Here is a 13,396-nt window from a genome sequence, read left to right as displayed (position 1 = left end):
TGTATCACCACAAAGTGTGATCATATTTTCATATGTTGCTTATCCCAGCCATTGTAACCTATGTAGTGCAACAGAGGTGGCTGCCACGTCCTGTACTTTCATGGGTGGGATGAACAATTCGTGGAACTGGTTATCCTTGCTCTTTGTATTTTATTTTGTTTGTATTCACCCACTGTGACCATTATAGTGAGCCCATGAGGGTTGCCTCCTTTGTAATATGGATTTGAGTCCTTTTGGAGAAAGGTGCTATATAAATAAACTACTGTATATAAATGAGCACCCTATGTACAAAGAATTAGCACCTTGTGAACTGATTTCACACAATTCATTTTATAATAATTAGTGACATAAAAATTAAAAAGCATGCGAATATGTAGGCACATTACCTGTATTCTTTATCAGCACCGCATGGGACACGGTTCATGTTAGCAGCAGATATGACTCTCTGTACTATGACGTGGTCACTGTGATATTTCCCAGACACTGACAACCGCTCTGTGATCTCATTCATACCAGTGAGCTTACCTACATTACAGGAAGAGAGTGTTACCCTGTACATTACTGTATACAGGTACAAAAAGCAACCTCCACTTAATCACATTTATGACTAAGGGGCCCATTTAGCAATGAGTTTAAGCTATTTAAATCTCGTAGTGTATGATAAATGGTGCTCCAGCTCCCAACTGTTATTTTTTAAACTCATGACAGTTAAGAGCTGATTGGCTGGAGCACCATTTATCATACGCAACCAGTTAAAGCTCGTTGCTAAGTGGGCCCCTAATCCTGCTGATAAAATAAGTTTGTAGAACTTTCTACAGATAGAAGGCCTGGGGTGGCTGCGGAATCCAGATTTACTGCGATTATCCACACAGCTTTATGTGTATAGTTGCACCGGCCACTGTTTCTTCATTCACTGCCTCAGCTGTCACCATTAGCATTGGAACTTGCATCTATACAATGCTTGGTTCAAAAGATCAGTCAGAAACAGGCGTCCTCTGTCATACACATGCCTAAGATTAGCACACAAGTCTGGCTATACTCTCACATCACAAAATGGATTTCTTACGGTTGTCTTCAAGGTAGCTGTCCGGTTTACACCCAGAAATGGCCATTTTTATAAACAGGGAGTAGGATCCGTGCAGGGAGCCTCCGTCGAGGAGGTGTATAGTGCAGCACATATGCTGTTTGCTAATATAGAGCCTAATTCAAGGTTTATTGCAAAAGCAAAATCTTCCTCTAATGGGCAAAGCCATGTGCACTGCAGGTGGGGCAGATATAGCATGTGCAGAGAGAGTTAGATTTGGGTAGGTTATTTTGTTTCTGTGCAGGGTAAATATTGGCTGCTTTATTTTTACACTGCAATTTAGATTTCAGTTTGAACACACCCCACCCAAATCTAAAGGGCCCTACTCATTTCCTGATGTGCCGCCGAGGTGCCCGACGGCCGATACGGCCGACGAGCGACCCGGCGGCGGGGGGGCAGTGACGGGGGGAGTGAAGTTTCTTCACTCCCCCCGTCACGCGGCTGCATTGAAGTGCAGGCAAATATGGACGAGATCGTCCATATTGGCCTGCATGCACAGCCGACGGGAGACCAGCGATGAACGAGCGCGGGGCCGCGCATCGTTCATCGCTGGAGTCTCCACACTGAAAGATATGAACGAGTTCTCGTTCATTTATGAACGAGATCGTTCATATCTTTCAGAATATCGTCCAGTGTGTAGGGCCTATAACTCTCTCTGCACATGTTATATTTGCCACCCCCTGCAATGCACATGGGGGGTCATTCCGAGTTGTTCGCTCGCAAGCGGATTTTAGCAGATTTGCTCATGCTAAGCCGCCGCCTACTGGGAGTGAATCTTAGCATCTTAAAATTGCGAACGATGTATTCGCAATATTGCGATTACACACCTCGTAGCAGTTTCTGAGTAGCTTCAGACTTACTCGGCATCTGCGATCAGTTCAGTGCTTGTCGTTCCTGGTTTGACGTCACAAACACACCCAGCGTTCGCCCAGACACTCCCCCGTTTCTCCGGCCACTCCTGCGTTTTTTCCGGAAACGGTAGCGTTTTTTCCCACACGCCAATAAAACGGCCTGTTTCCGCCCAGTAACACCCATTTCCTGTCAATCACATTACGATCGCCAGAACGATGAAAAATAAGAATTTACTTACCTATAATTCTATTTCTCGTAGTCCGTAGTGGATGCTGGGGACTCCGTAAGGACCATGGGGAATAGCGGCTCCGCAGGAGACTGGGCACATCTAAAGAACGCTTTAGGACTAACTGGTGTGCACTGGCTCCTCCCCCTATGACCCTCCTCCAAGCCTCAGTTAGGAAACTGTGCCCGGACGAGCGTACACAATAAGGAAGGATTTTGAATCCCGGGTAAGACTCATACCAGCCACACCAATCACACCGTATAACTTGTGATCTGAACCCAGTTAACAGTATGATAACAGAGGAGCCTCTGAAAAGATGGCTCCCAACAATAATAACCCGATTTTTGTAACAATAACTATGTACAAGTATTGCAGACAATCCGCACTTGGGATGGGCGCCCAGCATCCACTACGGACTACGAGAAATAGAATTATCGGTAAGTAAATTCTTATTTTCTCTAACGTCCTAAGTGGATGCTGGGGACTCCGTAAGGACCATGGGGATTATACCAAAGCTCCCAAACGGGCGGGAGAGTGCGGATGACTCTGCAGCACCGAATGAGAGAACTCCAGGTCCTCCTCAGCCAGGGTATCAAATTTGTAGAATTTAGCAAACGTGTTTGCCCCTGACCAAGTAGTTGCTCGGCAAAGTTGTAAAGCCGGGACCCCTCGTGCAGCCGCCCAAGATGAGCCCACTTTCCTTGTGGAACGGGCTTTTACAGATTTTAGCTGTGGCAGGCCTGCCACAGAATGTGCAAGCTGAATTGTACTACAAATCCAACGAGCAATAGTCTGCTTAGAAGCAGGAGCACCCAGCTTGTTGGGTGCATACAGGATAAACAGCGAGTCAGATTTCCTGACTCCAGCCGTCCTGGAACATATTTTCAGGGCCCTGACAACATCCAGCAACTTGGATTCCTCCAAGTCCCTAGTAGCCGCAGGCACCACAATAGATTGGTTCAGGTGAAAACGCTGGAACCACCTTAGGGAGAAACTGAGGACGAGTCCTCAATTCCGCCCTGTCCGAATGGAAAATCAGATAAGGGCTTTTACAGGATAAAGCCGCCAATCCTGACACGCGCCTGGCCCAGGCCAGGGCCAACAGCATGACCACTTTCCATGTGAGATATTTTAACTCCACAGATTTAAGTGGGTCAAACCAATGTGACTTTTGGAACCCAAACTATATTGAGATCCCAAATTGCCACTGGAGGCACAAAAGGAGGCTGTATATGCAGTACCCCTTTTACAAACGTCTAAACTTCAGGGACTGAAGCTAGTTCTTTTTTGGAAGAAAATTGACAGGGCCGAAATCTGAACCTTAATGGACCCCAATTTCAGGCCCATAGACACTCCTGTTTGCAGGAAATGTAGGAATCGACCCAGTTGAATTTCCTCCGTCGGGCCTTACTGGCCTCGCACTACGCAACATATTTTCGCCAATTGCGGTGATAATGTTTTTGCGGTTACATCCTTCCTGGCTTTTGATCAGGATAGGGATGACTTCATCCGGAATGCCTTTTTTCCTTCAGGATCCGGTGTTCAACCGCCATGCCGTCAAACGCAGCCGCGGTACGTCTTGGAACAGACAGGGTCCTTGCTGGAGCAAGTCCCTTCTTAGAGGTAGAGGCCACGGATCCTCCGTGAGCCTCTCTTGAAGTTCCGGTTACCAAGTCCTGCTTTGGCCCATCCGGAGCCACGAATATAGTGCTTACTCCTCTCCATCTTATCAATCTCAGTACCTTGGGTATGAGAGGCAGAGGAGGGAACACATACACTGACTGGTACACCCACAGTGTTACCAGAGCGTCTACAACTATTGCCTGAGGGTCTCTTGACCTGGCGCAATACCTGTCGAGTTTTTTAATCATGTGGACGACTTCTGGGTGAAGTCCCCACTCTCCCGGGTGGAGGTCGTGCTGAGGAAGTCTGCTTCCCAGTTGTCCACTCCCGGAATGAATACTGTTGACAGTGCTATTACATGATTTTCCGCCCAGCGGAGAATCCTTGCAGCTTCTGCCATTGCCCTCCTGCTTCTTGTGCCACTCTGTCTGTTTACGTGGGTGACTGCCATGATGTTGTCCGACTGGATCAACACCGGCTGACCTTGAAGCAGAGGTCTCGCTAAGCTTAGAGCATTGTAAATGGCCCTTAGCTTCAGGATATTTATGTGAAGTGATGTATCCAGGCTTGACCCTAAGCCCTGGATATTCCTTCCCTGTGTGACTGCTCCCCAGCCTCGCAGGCTGGCATCCGTGGTCACCAGGACCCAGTCCTGAATGTCGAATCTGCGGCCCTCTAGAAGATGAGCACTCTGCAACCACCACAGGATGGATACCCTTGTCCTTGGTGACAGGGTTATCCGCTGATGCATCTGAAAATGCGACCCGGACCATTTGTCCAGTAGGTTCCACTGGAAAGTTCTTGCGTGGAATCTAACGAATGGGATTGCTTCGTAGGAAGCCACCATTTTTTCCCAGAACCCTTGTGCATTGATGCACTGAGACTTGGTTCGGTTTTAGGAGGTTCCTGATTAGCTCGGATAACTCCCTGGCTTTCTCTTCCGGGAGAAACACCTTTTTTCTGGACTGTGTCCAGGATCATCCCTAGGAAACAGAAGACAAGTCGTCGGAACCAGCTGCGATTTTGGAATATTGAGAACTCAATCGTGCTGCCGCAACACTACCTGAGATAGTGCTACACCGACCTCCAACTGTTCCCTGGATCTTACCCTCATCAGGGAATCGTCCAATTAAGGGATAACTAAAATTTCCTTCCTTCGAAGGGATATCATTTCGTCCATTACCTTGGTAAAGACCCGGGGTGCCGTGGACCATCCTTACGGCAGCGTCTGAACTGATAGTGACAGTTCTGTACCATAACCTGAGGTACCCTTGGTGAGAAGGGTAAATTTTGACATGAAGGTAAGCATCCTTGATGTCCCGAGACATCATGTAGTCCCCTTCCTCCAGGTTCGCAATCACTGCTCTGAGTGACTCAATCTTGAATTTGAACCTCTGTATGTAAGTGTTCAAAGATTTTAGATTTTAGAATCGGTCTCACCGAGCCGTCTGGCTTCGGTACCACAATAGTGTGGAATAATACCCCGTTCCCTGTTGCAGGAGGGGTACCTTGATTATCACCTGCTGGGAATACAGCTTGTGAATGGCTTCCAAAACTGCCTCCCTGTCAGAGGGAGACGTCGGTAAAGCCGACTTTTGGAAACGGCGAGGGGGAGACGTCTCGAATTCCAATATGTACCCCTGAGATATTACCTGAAGGATCCAGGGGTCTACTTGCGAGTGAGCCCACTGCGCACTGAAATTCATTGAGAACGGGCCCCCACCGTGCCTGAGCTTGTAAAGCCCTAGCGTCATACTGAGGGCTTGGCAGAGGCGGGAAAGGGTTTCTGTTCCTGGGAACTGGCTGATCTCTGCAGCCTTTTTCCTCTCCCTCTGTCACGAGCAGAAAAGAGGAACCTTTTGTCCGCTTGCCAACAAAGGACTGCGCCTGATAATACGGCGTCTTATTTTGAGAGGCGACCTGGGGTACAAAACGTGGATTTCCCAGCTGTTGCCGTGGCCACCAGGTCTAAAAGACCGACCCCAAATGTCCCCTTTCAAAGGCAATACTTCCAAATGCCGTTTGGAATCCGCATCACCTGCCCATTTTACTGGTAGAATTGGACAACGCACTTATACTTGATGCCAGTCGGCAATTATTCCGCTGTGCATCATGCATATATAGAAATGCATCCTAACCTCTGGCGGGAAAGGGTATGCAGCCAATACTTTTTAAGAAATTATTAATTGTTATCGGGGGGAAACCCACGCATCATCACACACCTCATTTTATTTCTCAGATTCAGGAAAACTACAGGTAGTTTTTCCCTCACCGAACATAATACCCCTTTTTTGGTGGTACTCGTATTATCAGAAATGTATAAAAACATTTTCCATTGTCTCAATCATGTAACGTGTGGCCCTACTGGAAATCACGGTTGTCTCATCACCGTCGACACAGGAGTCAGTATCCGTGTCGGCGTCTGTATCTGCCATCTGAGGTAACGGCCGCTTAGAGCCCCTGACGGCCTATGAGACGTCTGGACAGGCACAAGCTGAGTAGCCGGCTGTCTCATGTCAACCACTGTTTTTTTATATAGAGCTGACACTGTCACGTAATTTTCAACAGTACATCCACTCAGGTGTCGACCCCCTAGGGGGTGACATCACTGTTACAGACACTCTGCTCCGTCTCCACATCATTTTTCTCCTCATACATGTCGACACCAACGTACCGACACACAGCACACACACAGGGAATGCTCTGATAGAGGACAGGACCCCACTAGCCCTTTGGGGAGACAGAGGGAGAGTATGCCAGCACACACCAGAGCGCTATATATATACAGGGATAACCTTATATAAGTGTTTTTCCCCTTATAGCTGCTGTATGTTTTAATATTGCGCCTAATTAGTGCCCCCCTGTCTTTTTTTAACCCTTTCTATCTGCAGGGAAGAGCCAGGGAGCTTCCCTCCAACTGAGCTGTGAGGGAAAATGGCGCCAGTGTGCTGAGGAGATAGGCTCCGCCCCCTTTTCGGCGGCCTTATCTCCCGGTTTTTTGTATATTCTGGCAGGGGTTAAATGCATCCATATAGCCCAGGAGCTATATGTGATGCATTTTTTGCCATGTAAGGTATTCTGTCATGTTTTATTGCGTCTCAGGGCGCCCCCCCCAGCGCCCCGCACCCTCAGTGACCGGAGTATGAAGTGTGCAGGGAGCAATGGCGCACAGCTGCAGTGCTGTGCGCTACCTTATTGAAGACAGGAACGTCTTCTGCCGCCGATTTTTCCGGACCTCTTCGCTCTTCTGGTTCTGTAAGGGGGCCGGCGGCGCGGCTCCGGGACCCATCCAGGCTGGACCTGTGATCGTCCCTCTGGAGCTAATGTCCAGTAGCCAAGAAGCCCAATCCACTCTGCACGCAGGTGAGTTCGCTTCTTCTCCCCTTAGTCCCTCGATGCAGTGAGCCTGTTGCCAGCAGGTCTCACTGAAAATAACAAACCTAAACTAAAACTTTCACTAAGAAGCTCAGGAGAGCCCCTAGTGTGCACCCTTCTCGTCGGGCACAGAAATCTAACTGAGGCTTGGAGGAGGGTCATAGGGGGAGGAGCCAGTGCACACCAGTTAGTCCTAAAGCTTTCTTTAGATGTGCCCAGTCTCCTGCGGAGCCGCTATTCCCCATGGTCCTTACGGAGTCCCCAGCATCCACTTAGGACGTTAGAGAAAAGCCGTGAGTAAAAATCCTAACTGCATAGCAAATTTACTTGGCGCAGTCGCAGTGCGGACATTGCGCATGCGCATTAAGCGGAAAATCGCTGCGATGCGAAGATTTTTACCGAGCGAACAACTCGGAATGACCCCCATGGTTTTGCCCATTAGAGGAAGATTTTGCTTTTGCAATCGACCTTGAATTAGACCCATAGTTAGGTATGACCACTTTAGGATTTGCGTGTAACTTAGAACCAGGGCCAAAACGGGATGAAAAATACAGTATGTCCCTTTTATAAACTGGTAACAAATTATACGTTAGACATTAAGGGGCTGATGCCGAGGTGGACACTACTGTCAACGACGGGTCTTTGTACAGAACAGCTGTGCGACATTATGCAAATGCTGCAGGAGGCGTCCTGAGTAAATACATGCCTCCTGCTGGCTTCTGTGATTCGCTGCTGCATCTGAAAAACGCAACATTGAATCATCTGTGTGATCACCAGGCATCTGCGTAACCTTCAGGTTACCCAGGATGCCTGGTGAAATCACGCTGCAGTGGCCAGTGAGTCCAAGGATGAAGTCACTGGCTTCAGCACAGCCAGAAAACTGACATGCCCCAGTTTTGTGGAGCGCTCTCCGTCACCACCCCCAAACATTAGTAGCAACTCTTCTTACTCTATAAACTGTCTATTTTTCCATTGATATCATTTTGAACTGTCTCAAGTGTCACAGATTTGATGAAACATGAAATTCTGCAGGGAGCTTACGTGTTATTACTATGCCATAACTTTTTCATGAAATATCTGTGAGACATGGGAGTGTTCTCGTTCAGACAGTGTAACCTTACAAAACATACATTCCTTTTAGACTGAATAAACTTTCCATGTAATACCCCTTCATTATATACAATGGAACATACTAGAAGATTTTGTTTGATCCTACAAAGTATATGAAGCATCTCAGTATAAATACTGTCCCATCATATTTCCTCCATCACATTGCGTTTAATCTGGCTACTTCTTTGTTGTCTACAGTATCTTCCCACACCTCCCTTCTCCCCATAACTCACCCTGCTCTCTCTTGAACTCATTTTCATTCATAAAAACAGGTTCCATGAGTTCTCCCACCGGTGGCTGGATGGACACATAGAACTGACGAGTGTGTGTGCTGCAAAGGAAACACAATGGATAAAACATATTTTCTTCATATTATTATTACTATTATATAATTATATAACTAACAAATATATACTAACGAATATCCCTTGATCAAGTGGCAACATGTACACTTCACACTCCTCAATGTCAGCCATCTCATACTAAAGCAACATGATGCCTTCAAAAACCTCTCTCACAAATTAGAACATAATTAGCATACTTCTAATGACTTCCTCACAAAGGGGTTTATTCATCAAGGTGATTGCGTCTGTTAAACATACAGAAAAACAGTACTTACTGCATGTGTCTTGTATATTTAAATTACGAATCAATCCACCATTGCTGTAATGCGGGAGATATCATAGATATACAGTACTCCTGATTACAGCACAGACCTGACGTGGTACAATAGTATGGGGACATAGAAATTCATCAAGGTCCAAAAGATGGAGTTAGCCAGCTGAGCCCCGCTCTTTCCTATAGTAAGGAGATCCAGAGGAATCTCTGCCGGGATGGAATACAGCTGTGTAAACTTTTGCTGCTTCTATTAGTTGTGAAAGCGGTAGTGTTAGGGATCGCAGAACTGTCCTGTGTTACCCACATTGGGGTGCAGATGTACTAAAACTTGGGGAGAGATAAAGTTGAGAGAGATTTTGGGGCAGATGTATTAAGCCTGGAGAAGTATAAAGTGGAAGGTGGTAACACACCAGCCAATCAGCTCCTAACTGCCATATTACAGGCTGGGTTTGAAAAATGACAGTTAGGAGCTGACGGGCTGGTGCTTTATTACCTTCCACTTTATCACTTCTCCAGACTCAATACATCTGCCCCAAAGTACCAAGCAACCCGCTCCTGTTATTTTTCAAACACACCATGTAACATGGCAGTTGGGAGCGGATTTGCTGGTATTTTATCTCTCTCCACTTTATCACTCTTCAAAGCTTAGTACACCCCCCTAATTTGTAACCACATTTTGTTACATACAGCAAAGTAATATTTCCAGAATATGCATCTCACACAAAACACTGCAAAAACAGCTTTTTATAAAACTCATGCACTCGTAATTTCCCACAATCACCATTCCAATTTCCTCTATACGGCTCTCCCTCTAAACCAGACATTCATCATTACAATGTATTTTGAATGTAGTGGCTGCACTGATTTTCATTGTAAACATTCTTCTACTGCTGCTCTGCTCTTTCAGTCTCTACATTGTCTGTCTGTATTTTACTGAATCCAATATAAAATACAGTACTTCCGCTAACATACAAGCATAAGCAACTGCACCAACATGCATCTCTTGTCTCAATATCTCTTTCAACTTGACCCAAAATTTATCACCTACAGATGTGCCCTCTGACATCCAGCCTCAATACCCCATGCACCGTGTATATCAGTGTGCAGCTGACTCTGCATACAGGTGGTCATTCCGAGTTGTTCGCTCGCAAGCTGCTTTTAGCAGCTTTGCACACGCTAAGCCGCCGCCTACTGGGAGTGAATCTTAGCTTATCAAAATTGCGAACGAAAGATTAGCAGAATTGCGAATAGACACTTCTTAGCAGTTTCTGAGTAGCTCCAGACTTACTCGGCATCTGCGATCAGTTCAGTCAGTGTCGTTCCTGGTTTGACGTCACAAACACACCCAGCGTTCGCCCAGACACTCCTCCGTTTCTCCAGCCACTCTCGCGTTTTTCCCAGAAACGGTAGCGTTTTTTCACACACACCCATAAAACGGACAGTTTCCGCCCAGAAACACCCACTTCCTGTCAATCACATTACGATCACCAGAACGAAGAAAAAACCTTGTAATGCCGTGAGTAAAATTCCTAACTGCATAGCAAATTTACTTGGCGCAGTCGCACTGCGGACATTGCGCATTAGCGACTAATCGCTCCGTTGCGAGAAAAAAATAACGAGCGAACAACTCGGAATGACCCCCACAGAGCGGAACAGAACTTGTACTGGAAAAAAGCTTTGCTTGCAACATTGTATCACTTGGTGTACAGATTCGGAGACTCAGTCACACACAATATACAAGTGTCATGTATCACATTAATCAGCACTATCTCCTTGTGCGTCCTAGTCACATTGCGTTGTGAACAGGGGCTGCATGGAGCAAAGATGTATGATGACACATCTGTACTCTTATTACAGGCTCCCATTCCCAGATACATGATTTTTTTCCTTTTTTTTAAACTGCTGCACCCACAATGTGGCATGTCTCCTTCGCACAACAAAACTTTGTTCAGACCTCTAAACTTTTAAGCATTTTCAGAAAACTAACCTCTTCAGGAACGCATATTGATTTCCTGAATCACCGTCTTATGGGGGTCATTCCGAGTTGTTCGCTAGCTGTTTTCGCTCGCAGCGCAGCGATCAGGTAAAAAAGCGGCACTTCTGCGCATGTGTATGCGGCACAGTGCGCACGCGCAACGTACTTTCACAACAGCCGATGCAGTTTCACACAAGGTCTAGCGACGCTTTTCAATCGCACTGCTGGCCGCAGAGTGATTGACAGGAAGTGGGTGTTTCTGGGTGGTAACTGACCGTTTTCGTGGAGTGTGTTGAAAAACGCAAGCGTGTCAGATACAAACGCGGGCGTGCCTGAAGAAACGCAGGCGTGGCTGGCCGAACGCAGGGCGTGTTTGTGACGTCAAAACAGGAACTAAACAGTCTGAAGTGATCGCAAGCTAGGAGTAGGTCTGGAGCTGCTCAGAAACTGCACAATCTTTTTTTGTAGCAGCGCTGCGATCCTTTCGGTCGCACTTTTGCTAAGCTAAGATACACTCCCAGAGGGCGGCGGCTTAGCGTTTGCACGGCTGCTAAGCTAAGATACACTACCAGAGGGCGGCGGCTTAGCGTTTGCACGGCTGCTAAAAGCAGCTAGCGAGCGAACAACTCGGAATGAAGGCCCATATCCCATTGGCTTTTATACCAGAATAACACACTTTTATTCTTTTCTACCCTAATGCCTCCCCTCTAAACAGTTCTCACAAAACCTACATCACTCTCTATACTAACCCAACCCTCGACCAGCAACTTGACCAACATTGCTGCGTGACAGGATCATATAACAAACAAGCCACTTCTTACCCTTGCAATTTGCTTGGCCTAGTATACAGTATGCAATATGTGGCACTTAACCTCATGTATAAAACTCCCTTTGGCCTACAGACTAAAAACTTGGGACGAGTACCTTCTTACCTCATTGTCTTTTTTAATACAAAGTCTTGTTTTATTACTGTGTTTGTTCCCAAATGTAAAGCACTATATAAATAAATGTAAATAATCAAATCTAAATATTTTTAAGTAGTAGTATAATAATAATAATAATAATAATAACCATCATAATAATAGTAATAATAATAATAATAATAATAAATTGCTCTAACCAGAGCTGGAAGTTGGCAGCTTGCGTGGAGTCACTGAAATCAATGCCCAGTATAACAGTGGCACTTTCTCCAGGAGGCAGTAATTCTGTGGGAGAAAAAGAGAGAAGAGATATTTATATAGTAATATAGGAAGAGTAATTAGGATCCACTTAATAGTCTGGTGCATTGTATAACACTTGTACTCTCAGAGTCGGACGCAGCGACGTCCATTTTTATGAAGTACCGCTACAAGCCCCTCCCTGGTGTACAGCCACGTGTCTGATGTGCAAGGACTAAGACACCCATTTCCAGCGTCTTTACATGCTCAACTACATGTTGGTGTGTTATTAGACGCCACCATCAGTAGCACCATGGAAACCTGCACCGGCCCAATCTCCGTCAGAGTAAGGCCTCCAAAGTGAGCAATTGAGCGTCTGAGGGCCTGGTTCAGAATTTATGAAACGCAATGTTCTTGCAAATCTCTGATTTTTTTTTTACCTGCACATGTATTACTGCATTACTGAGGGTTACTCAGATGTCCAATGGCTACTCAGTGTTCATGCAGTGGATCCGATACTGTGTCTTTGGACACAGCAGTGGATCTCAGAAGCCAGCAGTGGATGCACACAAAACTCCTCCTGTGGCTTTTGCATATTTTAGCACACATGGGGTATCCAATTAGAAGCGATCTGCTTTCGATCCGCTTTTGGCCTGATATCGCAATTTTTGACCGATAGTCTTTATTGCAGTATCCAATTAGAGGCCGTTTCTATTAGCAGAAAACAGACCCGCGATCGTGCAATAACATATGGGATCCGGGATAAGCTCCCTATCCCACATGTTATTGCAGCTCGGGCGGCCTTTTCGCATAGTCCCCGATAAGTGCCAGCACGGGGGAAAGGAGCGCGCCGCACCTGGGCTAATTGGATAGCACCTGGCGAACCTTTTAGCACGGTAAATTACCGCTGCTAATAGGATATCCCCCATAGACGCTGGGCATTGGTGCTGCATATTTGTACACAGCGGCGGTGCCTTTACAGTACATCTGTAAATCAGGCCCTGAGCTTGCAACTATTTCAGTGACATGCCCGCAACACTTCCATACACACCCATAAGCTGGTACACCTCCATACATCTGAATAGCCACCTGCCAGTCACCGCCCAGGAATGCCCAATACATTTCTGACACCATGCATTGCAATCAATCCTGTGACTATTAGGCTAACATGCAATTTAGGTGTCTATGTACTAAAATTGGTGAGAGATATAAAGTGGACCAGCTCCTGTCACTTTTCAAACAGAGCCTGTTACATGACAATTAGGAGCTGATTGGCTGGTACTTATCTCTGTCCACTGTATCTCTTTCCAAAGCTTAGTACATAAACCCCTTTATCTGGTCTTAACTAACCATATCATATATCATTTGCAATAAAG

The 13,396-nt window shown here is 46.3% G+C and overlaps 1 protein-coding gene across 3 annotated transcripts in view; it reads right to left on the bottom strand.

Moving 5' to 3' along the window:
- AP3B2 (adaptor related protein complex 3 subunit beta 2) overlaps nucleotides 1-13,396 on the bottom strand; it is a 198,906-nt gene that overhangs the window by 19,362 nt on the left and 166,148 nt on the right. For all 3 annotated transcript variants that reach the window (XM_063926333.1, XM_063926332.1, XM_063926331.1), the window contains 3 exons: nucleotides 11,984-12,068; nucleotides 8,504-8,601; nucleotides 387-525 (listed from right to left, as the gene is read on the bottom strand). In XM_063926333.1, the coding sequence (XP_063782403.1) occupies nucleotides 387-525; nucleotides 8,504-8,601; nucleotides 11,984-12,068 (322 nt within the window). The remainder of the gene's footprint in view (nucleotides 1-386; nucleotides 526-8,503; nucleotides 8,602-11,983; nucleotides 12,069-13,396) is intronic.

This window comes from Pseudophryne corroboree, chromosome 6 (genome assembly GCF_028390025.1).
Source record: "Pseudophryne corroboree isolate aPseCor3 chromosome 6, aPseCor3.hap2, whole genome shotgun sequence".
NCBI classification, from domain to species: Eukaryota; Metazoa; Chordata; class Amphibia; order Anura; family Myobatrachidae; genus Pseudophryne; species Pseudophryne corroboree.
Note: the sequence above shows the minus strand (reverse complement) of the source record. Positions and strands in the feature narration are given on the sequence as shown.